General features: G+C 46.8%; 1 protein-coding gene across 1 annotated transcript in view; it reads right to left on the reverse strand.

Moving 5' to 3' along the window:
• The window catches only part of SYTL2 (synaptotagmin like 2), an 84,348-nt gene that overhangs the window by 46,667 nt on the left and 24,710 nt on the right, over positions 1–12,971 (reverse strand). Inside the window, 3 exon segments of the mRNA XM_015427740.1 lie at positions 3,585–3,666; positions 6,755–6,887; positions 10,169–10,317. Coding sequence (XP_015283226.1) covers positions 3,585–3,666; positions 6,755–6,887; positions 10,169–10,317 — 364 coding nt within the window.

The following is a 12,971-nucleotide window of genomic DNA, read 5'->3' on the forward strand; positions in this document are numbered from 1 at the left end:
ATACCCTTGTTGTTTATAAACAAGGCAGGGTTGCAATGGTGAAAGGGACCAGCCCTGAAGGAGTTCCTCCAAGGTATGAAAAAGACACGTCCATCGCTTTGTAAAACACGAAAGGATCTCACCCCGCGCATCTTCACCGAGAGAGACAACTGGGTCCCAAAGCAACTGGGTGTGCACCAATGTTCCCTCTAAGCTGTGGGAGTCTTGTGAGCAAAAATTCTACTTTGTGAGCTACTGGCATTAAAATTGTGAACAAGAAATTTGACGACTGCATAAATTAGCTTGCTCTGGAGTGAGCCGGAGGCTAAAAAACTGAGCTAGCTCACACTAACTCAGCTTAAGAGGGAACACTGTATGCACAAGAGTTTAGCAGACATTAAACTATGGGATGTCATAATAGCAGACAAAGTATCAATCCAACTGAAAGTGGCACTGGGAATGAGAAAAAATAACAAATTTATAGAGAAATTGTTCAAATTTTTTGATTATGTTACTAAAAATCAGAATATACAATTTATACTTCCTCACAAATATGAGGAGATAATGTCTTATTGAAAAATGTTTTTACTATATTTTTATATTGTTATTATATATAACTGTAGCTTTGAATGTTATAAACATTTACAGTTGTTGTTATTTGTTTGTATTTTAAGAAATTTCAATAAAGAAAATTTAAAAAAATAAAGAAAAGTGAATATTAGTGCTTGAAAAAAAAACATACTGGAGAAAATATAGAGGAAGAAGAGATTGGATTTATACCCCACCCTTCATTACCTGAAGGGGTCTCAAGAGTGGCTTATTATCTCCTTTCCCTTCCCCTCCCCACAACAGACACCCTGTGAGGTAGGTGGGGCTGAGAGCGCTCTCCCGAGAACTGCCCTTGAGAGAACAGCTCTGAATGAACTTGTAACTGACCCTAGATCACACCAACAGCTGCATGTGGAGGAGTGGGGAATCAAACCCGGTTCTCCCCAATTAGAGCCCGCGCTCATAACCACCTGCACCAAACTGGCTCTCATACACTTGGTCATCAAAATAACGCTGCACTGCCGGAACACCAGTGAGGCTTCTCCTTTTAATAAATACCGCTATGCGTGTGGGACGTAGGTCCAACCCTCTGGTCTAGCCAGAACTACCAGCCATGACCGTTGTTCAGGTTTGACCATGGCCCAAAGCTCTTTGTGTCCCATCCTTCTCTCCTGCTGGGGCAGTTTTCAAACAGGCATTTATGAGAACACCCCTTATCTGATCAAACGAAAGCTTTGCCCCATAGCTATAACTCACGAATGTGGAAATACTGAAAAGGGAACATTACTAGACAGTCCTGTCACATTAAACCTTTTGCATTTTACTTTGTACCCGTTTTACCTTTCTACCTCTCTGCACCTGCATTCCGTTTTAACGGCAGAGTTCAGTATTTTTTAATCTCATTTTTCTCCTAGATTAGTGATGCTTAATGAGGAACATATGCCCTCCACCAGGCAGGGATCCCCCCAAAAAAAGTTTCCCTTGCTCGAAAGCAAGAACTCCAAAAGGGGGCGGTGCTCATCTCTGTTTCCAAGCCAAAGAGCCAGCACTGTCTGAAGACTTCTCCATGATCGTGTGGCCGGCATGACTAAACGCCAAGGCGTACGGAACGCTGTTACCTTCCCACCGAAGCGGTACCTATTTATCTCCTTGCAATTTCTTACTTTCGAACTGGCAGGAGCTGGGGCCAGAGACGGGAGCTCACTCCGTCATGCGGCACTCGGGTCTCGAACTGCCGAGCTACAGATCTTCCGGTCTGCAGCTCAGCATCTTAACCTCTAAGCCACCGCGGACCCGTCTAAAAACAAACAAAAGTAGGAAATGGCAAATGGAGGGCATATTTAGGATTTTAAGCGGCCTTTTCTCCCTACTTGCAATGGCTTCCGATAGCGAGCAGAGAGGTTTTATTCTTATTTATTTAGTTAGTTCATTTGTAGCAGGGATCCCCAGAGGGGGTGCTACAGTGCCTGCCAACATCTCTCCTGGTACCCACAAAGTGTTTTTAAAAAGTGGGTGGGGCCAGATGGGGCTTTTGCCCAGGAGAGCTTCTGATTGGCTGTGCTCCTAGAAAAGTTTTCAACATTCTGTGCACGGACACTAGCATGGAACCCTTCCTGACATTGTTAGGCAGGCCATTCCACTAGGTTGGTAGACTGTGGAAGGTTGCCAGGTCCCCCAGCCACTGGCCAGGAGTGTGTGTGTGGGGGATACGGTTGCCTGATCCAGGTTGGAGAACTCCTGGAGATTTGGGGGTGGAGCCTGGGGAGGACAGAGACCTCAGTGGGGTACAGTGCCGTAGAGTCCACCCTCCAAAGCATCCATTTTCTCCAGGGAACTGATCTCTGCAGACTGGGGATGACCTGTAATTCCGGGGAATCCCCAGGCCCCACCTGGAGGCTGGCATCCCTAGGACCATGACAGAGAATGCTCAGGCAGGGGAAATCGCTGAACGCACCCACTTGCAGGATGGCACCTTCAAAAGGCCTTCCTCAGATGAGCAAAATTGCTACAATGGAGCATGTAAGGGGGAGGCAGTCCTGCGGCTATGTGAGTCCCAGTCCATGAATGACTATAAGTATTAACCAGAATGTAAGAACTTCAGAAGAGCCCAGCGGGATCAGACCAGTGGTCCATCTTGTACAGCATCCTGTCTCACACAGTGGCCAACCAGTTCCTCGGGAGGGCCAACAACAGGGCAGAGAGGCTGAAGACTTCTCCTGATAAGAACATCAGAAGAGCCTTGCTGGATCAGACCAGTGGTCCACCTAGTCCAGCATCCTGTCTCACACAGTGGCCAACCAGTTCCTATGGAGGGCCAGCAACAGGGCAGTGAGGCCAAGGCCTTCCCTTGATAAGAACGTAAGAAGAACCCTGCTGGGTCAGACCAGTGGTCCATCTAGTCCAGCATCCTGTCTCACACAGGGGCCAACCAGTTCCTCTGGATGGCCAACAACAGGGCATAGAGGCTGAGGTCTTCTGATGTTGCCTCCTAGCTCTGGGATTCAGAGGCTCAGTACCTCTGAGGAGGAAAATCAAATGAAAAAAAAAACAGTGTCGCCATGTAATTTCCAGTTAATACCTAGAAGTGACATATGGTAGCTCTAGGAATCACCAGAAACTCTATGGTTTTACCACACAGTTTCTGGTGATTCCTAGAGCTACCCTTTGTCACTTCCGATTTTCACCTGGAAGTGAAGTGGCAATGTCGGCAATCCCTCCCACACACACAGCCCAAGTCCTCACCCCTCCTGCCAGTTGCCAGGATCAGCCAGAGAGAGACGTTGTACGCATCCTGCTCATAATAATTCCTCTCTGAAAATGCATATCAAGGCCTTCTCTCCCCCCTCCTTTAGCCAGGCTTGTTTTCAGCCTCGTATTTCATTTGATTAGCCTTGTGAGAAAACACACAGGGTTATCAACTCCTTGTTTTCCTTACAACATACCCTTTGATGAACCCATTGATACTGGCTAAACATGGCCATGCTGATAAAAATAAACTCTTTTCTTCCATTCAGTGTTAAAATAAGCCATAGATTTCCCTAGGACAACAGACCCACCTTTGATGGTGATACAGCTGACTTCTTTGTGTCTTCCTGGGGTGCGGCTAACACACTAGCCTCTCTGCCAAACACTGTAGGACTGTACAAAAACACAACAAAAATCCCCCAGCAAGTTACTTCAGGCATTTTAAACCATTAAATTAGTTTCACAATGACAACACTACATCTCTGAATCCCAGATCCAGGAGGCAACCTCAGGGGAAGGCCTCAGTCTCTATGCCCTGCTGTTGGCCCTCCAGAGGAACTGGCTGGCCACTGTGTGAGACAGGATGCTGGACTAGATGGACCACTGGTCTGATCCGGCAGGGATCTTCTTATTTTCTTAATGAAGGTCTTGGCCTCTATGCCCTTTTGTTGGCCCTCCAGAAGGACTGGTTGGCCACTGTGTGAGACAGGATGCTGGGCTAGATGGACCACTGGTCTAATCCAGCGGGTCTCTTCGTATGTTGTTATTAGGGGAAGGCCTCGGCCTCCATGCCCTGTTGTTGGCTCTCCAGAGGAACTGGTTGGCCACTGTGTGAGACAGGATGCTGGACTGGATGGACCTCTGGTCTGATCCAGCAGGGCTCTTCTTATGTTCTTATGTGCTTAACTTCTCTGCAAGGGACTCCAGATGCCTGCATTTTTGTGACATGCGTCCCTCTTACCTTAAGAAAAGTGACTATTACTTTATTATCCCACCTTTGTTTCTTTTTTTTTAATTGTTTTATTTTCAATTTTCCAAAGTTTACATACATTAATCTTTCATTTTCTTACAATTGGGGGTTAACATTACACCTTTGTTTCAAGGAGCTCCAGGCATGTAACATGATACTTCCCCTGTTCTCAGCCATTTTCAACAACCACCCTGCCGAAGTAGATTTATTTATTTATTAGATTTATACCCCGCCCTCCCCATCGAAGCAAGCTCAGGGCGGCTATCAACAATATTGACAATGAACCCCACAGAAATCTTTTCTTTTTTTAAAAAAATGTGTCTTCTTACATTCAACTTGTTTGCTTGGTCCACCTAAGCAGTTCTCTGCTTTAATATGCTTTGTCTCCACCCACACAGCAAGATAAATACTCCTTTAAAAGAAAACAGTTCCTGAGAAGGGCAACCCTTCCCCGACATCAAACAAGGGTGATTCTCACTTATGCACACTGGATTACAGTGAAGATAATTGTCATGGGCATGGATAAAGATGAGCTGACAGAGCCTGCAGAAACCACAGCTGGCCCCTCTGAAGCAGCAGAGGAGGGTAGCTGGCAAGCGCCTGTAACAGCAGTCTTCACACCTGTCTCAGATAAGAAGGAAGAACTGCAAGCTGAAAGTCCTCCTGACTCACCCCCACGTGTGACTCGTTTAAGGGAGTGACTGCGGCAAAACTTAGCAGCTAAGCAAAGAGAGACCAGGCTACAAGGGAGGCGCTCAGCTAGCCCAGAGTTTTAACAGGAGCCTGGGCGATCGTGCAGCTGGCTAATTGGTAACAGCAGCTGGCTAATTGGTAAAGGTAAAGGTTCCCTTGCTCGAAAGCCAGTTGAATCCGACTCTAGGGTTGCAGTGCATCTCCGTTTCAAAGCCGAAGAGCCAGCGCTGTCCGAAGACATTTCCATGGTCATATGGCCGGCATGACTAAACACCAAGGTCCATGGAACGCTGTTACCTATTTATCTACTTGCAATTTCTTGCTTTTGAACTGCTAGGTTGGCAGGAGCTGGAACCAGCATCCTGTCTCACAAGGTGGCTAACTGGTAGCAGCATTTAACTCCACACTCTGGATAGTACTCTTCATGGAAACAACAAGTCAGCTTCATGCTGCTTGCATCCACTTCGACTCGGCTCTTACACCTAGACCTTCGGACCTCCTAGCTTTGGATTTGACTTTGTCTTCCTGGCTCCTGACCCTGGCTTGGCTTTGGACTATGCTTCTGGTTGGTGATTTTGAACTTGGCTCTGTGTTTCTGGCTCCTGACCCCGGCTTGGCTTTGAACTCTGCACTGTCTTCTTGCCTCCTGACCTTGGCTTGTTCTGGACTCCCTGTGACTGGCACCCCAGCCCGTGACAATAATGAGGTACATTCATTTCCAGATGGTAATAGTACTCGGTGTGGATGGAGGAGAACCTCCTATACCTGGCATCCACTCATTAAGAAAAAACTTGTTCACATGTGATGTGAGAACTCTAAGCCAGATACTGTACAAGACCATTGCTATGACACTGATAAGTGCCGGAAACATCTTAAGAGATAAGAGTTTAAAAATCCACATGTAAGGGAGAAATTTTTATATGTATGCTCCTTCTGTTACAACATGATGATGACCATGAGGTAAAACGCGGCTTCAATACAACACTTTTTCAACCCATTAAGGATATTAATACTAATTCAGCCAAAGATCTTCAGTGGTGTTTGGGAAGCTAGCCAATAGACACCTGCATACAGGCTTTATTTTTCCTTCTTGTGAACAGGAATCAGATTTTCCTCAGGATAAATGAGTTTTCAGTACACTCCCGGCTGATTTTAGCCCACAGCAGAACAAAAAAAAAAGGGACGCTTGTCCTGTGAGCGGCAATGGTTCCAGCAGAATCAGCTCCACAAATCTTAACACCGTACATCTACTTCCAGTCTCAGTCTCTCTTGGAAATGGCAACATACTTGTTCAAAAAGCTTGCGTTTGACCCTTGGGGGCTAGTCTAGCTAGAGACAGAGAATAATTTTTAATAAGCCAGGTAAAAATGCTGAACTGCAACTGATAATGAAGCTCAAGATAATGCATTCTCCCGGACTGAATCGAGACCTAGGGTTCCTGATTCATTAGCAATGCTGATTTCTCCATGCCTGCGACCCCTCTGCATATCACACCTAACCCAATCATGCCTGCTATTGTCATTTGCCTGCTAGTCTCATTCGGCGTCTGAAATCACTCCACTTTCCAATATTTAGGACAGATGGACTCACATTCTAGGCGTATCTAAAGAAGTGAGCAGTGACTCACAATAGCTCATATCCTGCCATGAATTTTGTTTGTCTTTAAGGTGCTACTGGACTCTTGTTCTTTTCTACTGCAGGTAAAAATGTAATCGTCACAATGCTGAAAGTTATGGCGGACTGAACTAGTTGCTGAACTGGTTCATATTTTGGACAGGTTTATACACAAATAATCCAGAGCAAGTTTGAGTGTCTAACCTCGGACTAGATTTCGATTCCCCTTCTGTCTCCTCTAAAGCACCAAATGGCTCCGGGGTCACGAGGACTTCTTTATTGACATTGTTCACCCAACTGTTCTTTTTTCTGCCAGACTTATTCTGACTCCGCTCCGCTAAAATATCAAGACAGGAAATAGAAAACAAAACAAAACAAAAAAGATGCTTATCTTGTATTTTATCCGTGCATGCTTAAAACTATACATCAGGCAAGACACCAACAATGAAAGCAACCAAAAACTTCAATTTGAAGACGTGCAGTCTAAAGGTCAGGAAATTGCCATAAAGGAGTACACAGTTAAATTACAACTTTCCGGTACTACCCTCTACAGACTAAAGATTCTAAATGCTGAAGGGCAGTTCTGTCAATCCATTACTATATGTATTTTTAAACAACTGCACTGCTTTTAAACATGTTTAATGCTTAACAGAAGAGAGAGAAAAGAGAGATTGGATTTATACCCCACCCTTCACTACCCAAAGGAGTCTCAGAGCAGTTTACAATCTCCTTTCACTTCCCCTCATCATTTAATTGTGTTCTACAGGGAGTGTGGGAGTATGGTTAGAGAGTTGCACTAGTTCTGGGAGTCCCAGGTTCAGATTCCTGCTTGCCATTGAACTTTCTGGGTGAGCTTGAACCAGTCATTCTTTCTCAGCCTAATCTACCTCACAGGTAAGGGATAAAATAGAACAGGGTCTGCCACAATGAGTTCCTTGGGGAAAGAGGGGGGTTAAAATGAACAAAATGAATAAATCGGTCATACTAGCCCTCAACATATGATCTGTTTGCCCTGAATGGAGAAAAAGCAGACAGGAGTGTGCTGAGCCCACCCCCTGCCTCCACATGGTTGCCAGTACCTGTGCCCTGACCTGCATGGCACAGGCTAGCCCAGTCTCATCAGATCTCAGAAGCTAAGCAGGGTCAGCCCTGGTTAGTACTTGGATGGGAGACCACCAAGGAATGGCAGGATCATGACGCGGGAGCAGGTAATGGCAAACTACCTCTGAATGTCTCTTGCCGAAAAACCCACCAGGGGTTGCCATAAGTCAGCTGTGACTTGATGACAAAAAAAGTGGAGACATATGTATCTTCCCTCCCTGTATTCATGCTGAATGCTCCTGATCCCAGAGACAGACTGTATGTATGCACACTTCCTCTGCACGTAAGCCCCACACTCATAAGAACATAAGAACATAAGAGACGCCACCTTTGAACATCTCTTGCCTCGAGAGCCCTATGGGGTCTCCATAAATCAGCTGTGACCTGACAGCAAAAGAAAAAAGTAGGCGATGGGAAAGACCTCTGCCTGGAGAGTTGCTGCCGGTCAGACAATACTGACTTTGATAGACCGATGCATTCGATGGTAGATCAAATGTGCTGCATACAGAATGCCCTAAGTTCCTGGTACCTGCCAAGTAAGGGACTTCAGGAAGCAAGAATGGGAAAGCCCTCTGCCTGTATATGACATCATTATATTATCCTTCTTCCAGGAAGCCCAAGGTGGCATCTGTCATTCTCACTACGCCCCTGCAAAGAAGGTTAGGCTGAGGGCGCATGATTGGCTCAAGGTCAGTCAGCGCATTCTATAGCTGAGTAAGGATTTAATAATCCCGGGTTTCCCCATCGTGACAACAGCTCCCTTTGAGAGGTGGGAGGGAAAGCAGGTTCAGGCATTTAATGGCACAGAGATAAACGGCGGAAAACTTAAGACTGAAATTTCAAACAAAAACAGCTACAAAAGAGGTGGGGAAAGAGAGCTTTACAATCAGAAATCTTCATGCTGTTGAGAAAAGTCAACAGACTGTACGGAAGCCAAGAGGCAAGAAAATTCAAGAGAAGTTGGCCTCATGGACGCTTGCTGATAAACTATATTATTCTTTTTTTAATGAACTGAGTCTGGATTCTTTGGACACAACGGGCTTTCCCCACAGCAAAGCAAAGGAGAAAGAGGAAACAAACTCAACCTCCAAGGAATGACTTGGAGAACGGATAAAAGGAAGTATTTCTTCACCCAAAGAGCGATTAACACTTGGAATTCACTGCCACAGGAAGTGGTGGCAGCTACAAGCATGGACGGCTTCAAAAGGGAATTAGATAAGCATATGGAGCAGAGGTCCATCAGTGGCTATTAGCCACAAGGTATAGATAGGGACTCTGGGGCAAGTGATGCTCTGTCTTCTTGGTGCTTGGGGGGGGGGGTCAACAGTGGGAGGGCTTCTAATGTCCTGGCCCCACTGGTGGACCTCCTGATGGCACCTGGTATTTCTGGCCACTGTGAGACACAGAGTGTTGGACTGGATGGGCCTTTGGCCTGATCCAACATTGGCAACTCTTATGTTCTTATGAATGCCTCCGAGGTCAAGCAACGGCAGATAAGATTTATTTCAAAAGAAATATAGTTATTATATACTGTACATGATAATGTCGTTAAAAACATACGGCCTGAATATCAGACTGCATTAAAAGTCATCCAGAATCAGCAGCTGCGAAGAATGTCACTTTTAAAAGACTGCAGAGGCCAGATTCCGCTCAGGACTGCAACGTGGGGAACGTGCCTTCTCTACCCCGTCTATTTTCCTGATCTGAAACAGCCCTGGGCAGGGTTGACAGCCCCCAGGTCCGAGTGGGGGAGCCCCCAGTTTCGGGGGCTTCTCCCCACTGTGGACCAGCTGCACAGTGGCATTACCCAGAAGTGATGTCACTGCACTGGGGACATTGCGCTGGGATGCTCTGGTTTTTGAGCAAAACTCTATGGTTTGAGGGTGAATTTATCATACAGTTTCACCCCAAAACCAGAGCATCACTGATGTGATGACATCACTTCTGGGTGATGTTACTGTACTGGGGACGTCATGCAACATCCCCGACCACCCCCGGAATGCCCCCCAAATCGATGCGGGGACCTGGCAACCCTAGCACCAGGGGAGGTGCTATTTGCTCCATTTTGGAGCTGCACAGGCACAGAATACTCCAAGGTACAGCTCCAAAATAGCTTCGGAAAATTGCACAGGGGGAAGGCAGGAGCATTTCCTTTCCCCACACTAGCCAAATTGGAACAGCTCCTGGGGATGAGAAATGGAACATCCAGGCAGGAGTAGATGGTTGTGCATTTGACACAACGGGCTGTGCCTCATAAAAGTTTGTGCCACAATACACAGCCTTTAAAAGGTTCCCCAAGATGCTTCGTTGTAAGGGTTGTATCGGTCCACCAAGCTGCCCCTTCAGGAATTCGGTGCCCTGTTGAGTTGGTCAAGAAGTACATTTAATAGATTTTTATTTGTAGCTAATTATTGTGTCTTCTCGATTGTGCAGAGTTCCGTCAAACAAAACACCACCTTCCTCAAGTCAACACGCACACAGAGGCACCTACCACCAGAAAAGTTTCACCGCACATACCTGCTGTCAAGGGCTTCCTCCTCATAGATGCACGAATGATGTCCGCGCCGTGGATTTTATCTCTGTGCCTCTTGGACTTGGCTTCATAAAACCATTGCCCGCTCATGTTCTTGATCTGGTTGTCATCTTTGACTTTTTCAGGTAACTGCCTGGGGAGTGAAAAGAGGCAAATGAGACTACATTATCTTGCAGAGGAGAAAAGTACAAGCTGCTACTCTACAACTGGCAATTATCAGGAACAGAATCAAGGACCAGAGAGGCTGCGGTCCAAAGAAGCAAACACGCACTGTTCTCTCTCTCACACACAGAGTGTCTTCACTTATGTAAAATAATTGTGTGCTGCTTTTCTGTTCAATGCAGACCCTGAAGTAGACTAACGATTACAAGAGATTAAAAATCAACGTTCAAAAACTGGCTGGCTGGCTGAGATAGATAGATAATTTTATTTATTTATTAAATTTATACCCTGCCCTCCCAGCGTTGGATGGATGGATAGATATAGAGATAGATAGATGATGGATGGATGGATGGATGACAGACAGAGCCAACAATTAACAAAACCGAGGGTCAGTAAGAGCACATCAGGAGAAACAGAACAGGCTTCACCCACCGGTGGAAGACAGTGATCGGGGTGGGGGAGATAAATGAATCCTCCTGGGAAGGGAATTGCATAATTTTGGTGCCACCGCTGAGAAGGCCCTTTCTCACGTCGTCACCCATCTAGCCTCAGATGGTGGGGGCAGGCAAAGCAGAGCCTCTGAAGATGGTTGTAACGGACGGGTCACTTTGTACAGACGTGTTCCTAAAGCTATGCAGGTCCCAGGCCATATATGGTTCCTCCATGGAAACCCAACTCTGATCTCCTGGGGAGGGGCTGTGGTTCAGTGGAAGAGACTCCGCTTTGTATGCAGAAGGTCCCGGGTTCAACCCCTGGCATCTCCCGTTACAAAGGACACGGCAGGAGACGATGTGAAAGACCTCTGCCTGAGAGCTGCTGCCAGTCTTAGACACACCTGACCATTGGTGGACCGATGATCTGATTTAATATAAGGCGACTTCATGTGTATGTTCATCCTTTTGAAAAAAATGCAAGGAAGGGGAAAGCCGGCAGGTACTAACGACAGAAGAAAATATTGGGTATAGGTACAGATTATCTAGATTGTGGTCCAAACTAGGGACCTATCAGTCCTTTAATCTTTAGGCTCAACCACGGCTACCTAGGGTTGCCAGGTACCTCCTGGCAACCGGGGGGGGGGCTTACCAACTGTGGATGAGAGGCCAAGGCTCAGGTATTGGGGCAAAAACTCTATCCAGAAGCCACAGAGTTTTAGCCCCAATACCAGAGCGTTCAGCTGTTGCCAGCATCATGATGATGTCACTTCTGGTGCACACTGGAAGTGACATCACTGCATTGCCACTGATAGTGGCCTAGCCCTCCCTCCACTGCCAGTAAGTCCCCCCACTGGCCAGCTGATTAGCAGCGGGGGCAGGGTCCAAGGGTGGAGCGATCGTATAATGCTGCCGCCACAGTGGCCGGTTTCTCACTGCATCCTATTGCTCACTCCTCCCCACCTGAATAAAATGAAGGGGGCTTCCATTCTTCCTCACAGCACTCAGGTGAGCGAGGGGAGCAGTAGCACGTAGCAAGAAAAGGGAGAGGAGATGCAACAAAATTGCTGAGCAGCCGCGTTCGCCTGGGCACTCAATGAAATTGCTGAGCAGTTGGGTTAGAACAGATAAAGGGAAGTACTTCTTCACCCAAAGAGTGATTAACACATGGAATTCACTGCCACAGGAGGTGGTGGCAGCTACAAGCATGGACAGCTTCAAAAGGGAATTAGATAAGCATATGGAGTCCATCAGTGGCTATTAGCCACAAGGTATAGAGTGGAACTCTCAGGCTGGGGCAAGTGATGCTCTGTATTCTTGGTGCTGGGGGGGGGACAGTGGGAGGGCTTCTAGTGTCCTGGCCCCATTGCTGGACCTCCTGATGGCACCTGGTCTTTTTGGCCACTGTGTGACACAGAATGATGGACTGGATGAGCCATTGGCCTGATCCAACATTGGCTTCTCTTATTTTCTTATGTTCTTAACGACAACAACTGTGGAGTGCATTTTCTCTGAGCCTCTAAAAGCCGGCCCACTGAGGCCGGCGTGCGTGACAAGAACCACCAGACTAGTTGCAGCTCAAATGTACAACCCTGATATTCCCTTACAAAAATAGCCTCTTGACCCTTTAAGGCCTCTTCACCTGCACTCGAGCAATACCACTTGAACAAATGTGACTAGTCACGAGGGTACTGGAGTGCCAGCATCTACAGAACGTACCGCCAGGCCTTGTTATTTTATTTTACCCCATTGCAGGAGCTTGAGGGATTTTAAAACATTGTGACACGCCATCCAAGACACACACACCACATTCTTAATGCTTTAATTTTGCCTCCGGGGACACGTCCTGTTTTTTAAAAATCAATGGCTGCTTTATGGAGCAGGAGGACCATCAATAGTGCAGCGGGTCACTGTTCTTTAACAAAGCCACATATAAAACCTTTTACACGAATCGAGACAAAAAGGCTGTTATCCTGAGGTGAAAGACACATGTATAGAGACCCTTAGACTAGGGTTGCCAAGTCCTTAACTGGTCCGGAGCGGGGGAGTCCAGGCTCGGTCCAGGAGCCCGCGCACCGCAGGCACGTCACACGGAAGTGACGTAAGCACGTCGGGAACGTTGGGGGCGGGGCCACAAAAATCTGAGGGAAAACCATAGAGTTTTCCCTCTGATTATTGTGGCCCCGCCCCCCAC

The sequence above is a fragment of the Gekko japonicus genome, unplaced genomic scaffold (genome assembly GCF_001447785.1).
Source record: "Gekko japonicus isolate JY-2015 unplaced genomic scaffold, Gekko_japonicus_V1.1 scaffold393, whole genome shotgun sequence".
NCBI lineage: Eukaryota > Metazoa > Chordata > Lepidosauria > Squamata > Gekkonidae > Gekko > Gekko japonicus.